The 4074-nt window shown below is 44.9% G+C and overlaps 1 protein-coding gene across 1 annotated transcript; it reads right to left on the reverse strand.

Annotated features, from left to right (window-relative positions):
* Positions 1-338: 338 nt before the first annotated feature.
* Positions 339-3233, reverse strand: LOC132840206 (kelch-like protein 34). The gene has a single exon (XM_060861692.1). It carries the CDS (start codon positions 2923-2925, stop codon positions 1162-1164), a length of 1764 nt encoding a protein of 587 aa, XP_060717675.1. The 5' UTR covers positions 2926-3233; the 3' UTR covers positions 339-1161.
* Between the last annotated feature and the right edge of the window lie 841 nt (positions 3234-4074).

Below are 4074 nucleotides of genomic sequence, written 5' to 3' on the forward strand. Positions count from 1 at the left end.
AAAGAACTGGTCATCCATGAAAGCTCCAGCTCCTAACTGTGAGTTTATTTGACCCTTTTTGCCTTTCTGCCTCTCTCTAAACTATCATGAACATTTTTATACTTTCTTTATACACACCCTTCCTCTCAGGCCTCCTTCAGCTAATCTTCTGTATCCTAGCATACAGACATCCCCAGTGTTTCTGCTTTGTGTTAATTACCACAGCCTCGTGCTCGTTCTCTCCATTCCATGCCTTTTGCTTTTAAATCCACTTATTACTTATTTCATTTATTTTAAGCTCATTATGACAAAGCAGAAATGATTTACACTGAATGAAGTGAAAGCTCCAGGGACCGTGTTACGCTCCACCTGTTTATTCAGGCACTTTTCTTGTGTACATTTCTCAATGGCTTTCATTACATTCTGGATGGAAGATATTTTTGTTGTAGGACTCAAAAAAGTGACACATGCAAGATATTTATCATATCGTATTAACGACTTAAACAACTAGTGAATTTTAATTATTTCGGTCATCAGGAATAGTGGAAAACTTTCTACGACGAGTTCTGACATGTTTTTTTAGTTGAAAGAACTAAATCTATCTCCCCCTTTTATTTTTTTATCCCACACACACTCAGAGACCTTTAATTAACTTAAAGTGCTTTTAAATACCTTGTTCTCAATACTATTTTATGCCTCAACCTTATTTTTATGTGTCTATTCTGTTCTGACATCCTTTTCTCTATGTAAGCCACCTTACTCTGTCTGGCACGAAGCTTCATTTTTTTCTATCTATATTGCCAAATTTCCAGTCTGTGTTTAAGTCATACACCTGCTTCAGAAAGTCCTGATTTTACAGTTTGATCGGTGTCTGATTCTTTCAGTGCATTGTTAAGGATTGAAAATCTGACAACTCCAGAACTCCCAGGACACTTGTCTTTTTCGCTCTGTCAGTATGACCTCCCACTGCGCTCATGCTTTACAGCACACTGCCTCCGGTGCCAAGATTCTTCTGATTCACCATCCTGAAGGTCAGAATCCATTCTGTCTGCATAGATCTTTTACCCTCCACAAGTCTACCAAGTTTGGACCGACTGATCATTCTTCAGCTTTTCTACTCAGGCTGTGGAAACTCTCCGACTTCTCTGTGTGTATATGGACGTTGGGGGTTATGGGAGATTCCTATGTCTCTATCAGTTCTTGGAGACTCATCTGAACACACTGAGTCCCACATAATGGATGTGGCAGCTTACACACTTTCCTCCAGCTGTCGTATTCAGGGTCGTACTCCAGCACATCACAAACACACACTTCCTGTCCTTCTCGCCACTTTCTACCTCCGAACATCAACACAAATCCACTTGGTGTGACTGTCAAACCATAGCAGAAGCGATCTTGCAGAAGAGGTTTCAGTCGTGTCCACTGATTTTGTTCAGGATTGTAGCACTCGATGTCACAAAATGGTTCATACATCCCTAAGAAGGCATAGAGTCTCTCGTTAATGGCTGCCATCTGATGGCCAAATCTGGCGATAGACATAGCAGAGCGTCTCTCCCAGACATTATCATCAAAAGTGTTAAGAAACAACACTTCTCTGCTACTCTCCGTCTGGCTGCCATGGATGCCACCAGAGATGTAGATACCTCTGCCGATTGTGGCACAAGCTTGTCCATAGACAGCTTGGGGCAAGGACACTCCACTACGCCAGCACCCTGCACTCATGTTGTATCTCTCCACTGAGGACAGGGTGGGATCTCCTCTTTGGCCTCGTCCTCCTATGGCATAGATTACACCATCCACCACACAGCAGGAAAACTGTGCCCTTTTTTGTAACAGTGGCTCCATCTCCTCCCAGCGTTCAAATCGAGGGTCATAGCGCCACACCTGGTCAGACACTGTCATCACTGCTGTCTTCTGACTCTCCCCATCCACCTCTACAACCTCTCCTCCAAGCACAAAGAGGAAGTTTCCCACCACACAAACCCCATTGTACTGGAGGGTCTTTACCATTTCAATGGGCAGAACATGGAACTTCCTGCTTTCTTGATCATAGCTCTCAATTTGGGTCTGTGGTCGGTCTGCTTCGGCACCTCCTCCTACCAGGAGTACCGTCTTGGTTGTGGCTCTCAAGCTTGTATGGACAGTCTGAATTAATGGCTGGAGAGGTACATGCAAGTGGTAATGCAGGGCTTTCTGTACCAAGCTGTGAATGAAAGGAGTGCGCAGGGGTGGGTTGAGGGAACTCAGACGGGTCAGATCTTCTGGAGGCACCAGGCCAAAACGAACACGACTGAGTAAAGAGTTACTTCCCAAGGCAGGTAAAGGGTTGCAGGACAACCAGTCCAGAGCTAGCTGTAGCAGTGCTGTTTCCTTTACCCCTGGTATCTCATCCGACCCCAACACCTCTCGGAAAGTGTCAAGGTTTAGCTCCAGAAGCCCAGATCTGTCACCGTTGGCACCCAGGAGTCCTGCCATGTGTTTTGCGATAAAACGATTGGTGACAGCAAGTGCACCCGAGAGGCTGTAACGAGCAGCCACATTGGCAAAAAAGCAGCAGTTATCCAGAGTGAGACTGTTTGAGATGTACTCAGTGCAGAGATGCAAAGCATGGGTAGCCTGCAGGTAGCAGGAAGCTTCCAATGTGTCCTCCAAAGTGGCAGGAGATAGCGAGATCCATGAAGTATAGATGAAGTCCAGGACCAGTTCCAGGCCAGTTGAGGACACAGCTGGTAGACTGACAGTCCGAGACCTTGACTCCAAAGTGTGATCCTGGAATAGTGACCAGAAGTAGTCACTGGAGCAAGCTAACAAGGTGCGATGAGCTGGGAACTGTTTGCCTTCGGCTTCCAGAATGATGTCGCACATTCGACCTTCTTGCCGCAAGCTCTGGTACCGATCAAACAGACCATCGCTGTGAGACTTGCTGTGCATAAGAAAATAACTCATTTGTAATGGAGAAGATTAAAAAGATTCAAAGAAAGTTAAAGAAAAGGGAAGGCAGGAAAGTAATAAGGAAAGAGAAAAGTTTGTAGTCCCCTTGAATGGCATCAATTGAATGAAGAGAGTGTAGCTCTTCATAAGGGCAGCTACACCGATGGTGCAGCCCATTACTGCTGCAGATAAACATGCCACTAGGGCAGATCACGTTTTCAGCCAGTGGACGACCCCCAAACACTTCAGGATTACAAGTCTGGCAGAGACAGACAACCATCCTATCATCCTCCCCCCTGTTTCCCTGGGACAGGAATGTTGGTCAGACAGAAGGAGGGGTAGAAATTTTGGGTCACATGGGAAAAGAATAGAAGCCTCCAATTTTCTCCCTCATTGCAATGTCTTTTTCTTGCAGTCCTTCTGGGAGTATCAGAGATGAGGGTACATGTTTGCTTCGATGGCCCCATATGAGTTTTTCTCTACGTAAACAAGTCAGCTCCATATTTCTGTCTGTTGGCATTAGCACTCAAACCCCATTCCTCATCATCTCAGTGACAAGAATAGAAACACCAGGCAGATCAGAGACAGATGAGGACTTAGCCAGGGAGAAAGTGGTAGAAAGAGACAGAGAGAGAGGCATGACAGATAGAAAACGTGAGCAGAGTGATAGAGATGAAAAACAGAGAATGAGGAGAGAGGTAAGCAAAACATTAACCTCCCTGAACTGAAAGCGTTGTCGGTTAATCAATAGCCATGTTTGCTGTTGCGCTGGAATGGCATGGCATTCTGATATGATGTGTGTTTATTTCTATTCCCGAGCCCTTACCCCGACCTTATGATTTTATTCTGTCATCCTCCCTAAATAGCCCTTGGCACAAACAGGTCTGGGATGCAACAGGATGGGGGCATCAGAAAAAATCGAGCTACTGGTGACATTCTCACTCTGTCCTCAGCACACCAACAAGTGTGGACCATAATCCTCTGGAATCCTCAAGGCATATAACACATCTCTGTGCTAATTAGTAACACGAGTACTGAAGATACAGATGCAAACTGAAGCGTTCAAAGAGAACATGTACAGTATCTTACAGAAGTAATTACACCCCTCACATTTATGTAAATATTTTATTATATCGTTTCATGTCACAACACTGAAGAAATGAC

The sequence above is a fragment of the Tachysurus vachellii genome, chromosome 25 (genome assembly GCF_030014155.1).
Source record: "Tachysurus vachellii isolate PV-2020 chromosome 25, HZAU_Pvac_v1, whole genome shotgun sequence".
In the NCBI taxonomy this organism is placed as follows: domain Eukaryota; kingdom Metazoa; phylum Chordata; class Actinopteri; order Siluriformes; family Bagridae; genus Tachysurus; species Tachysurus vachellii.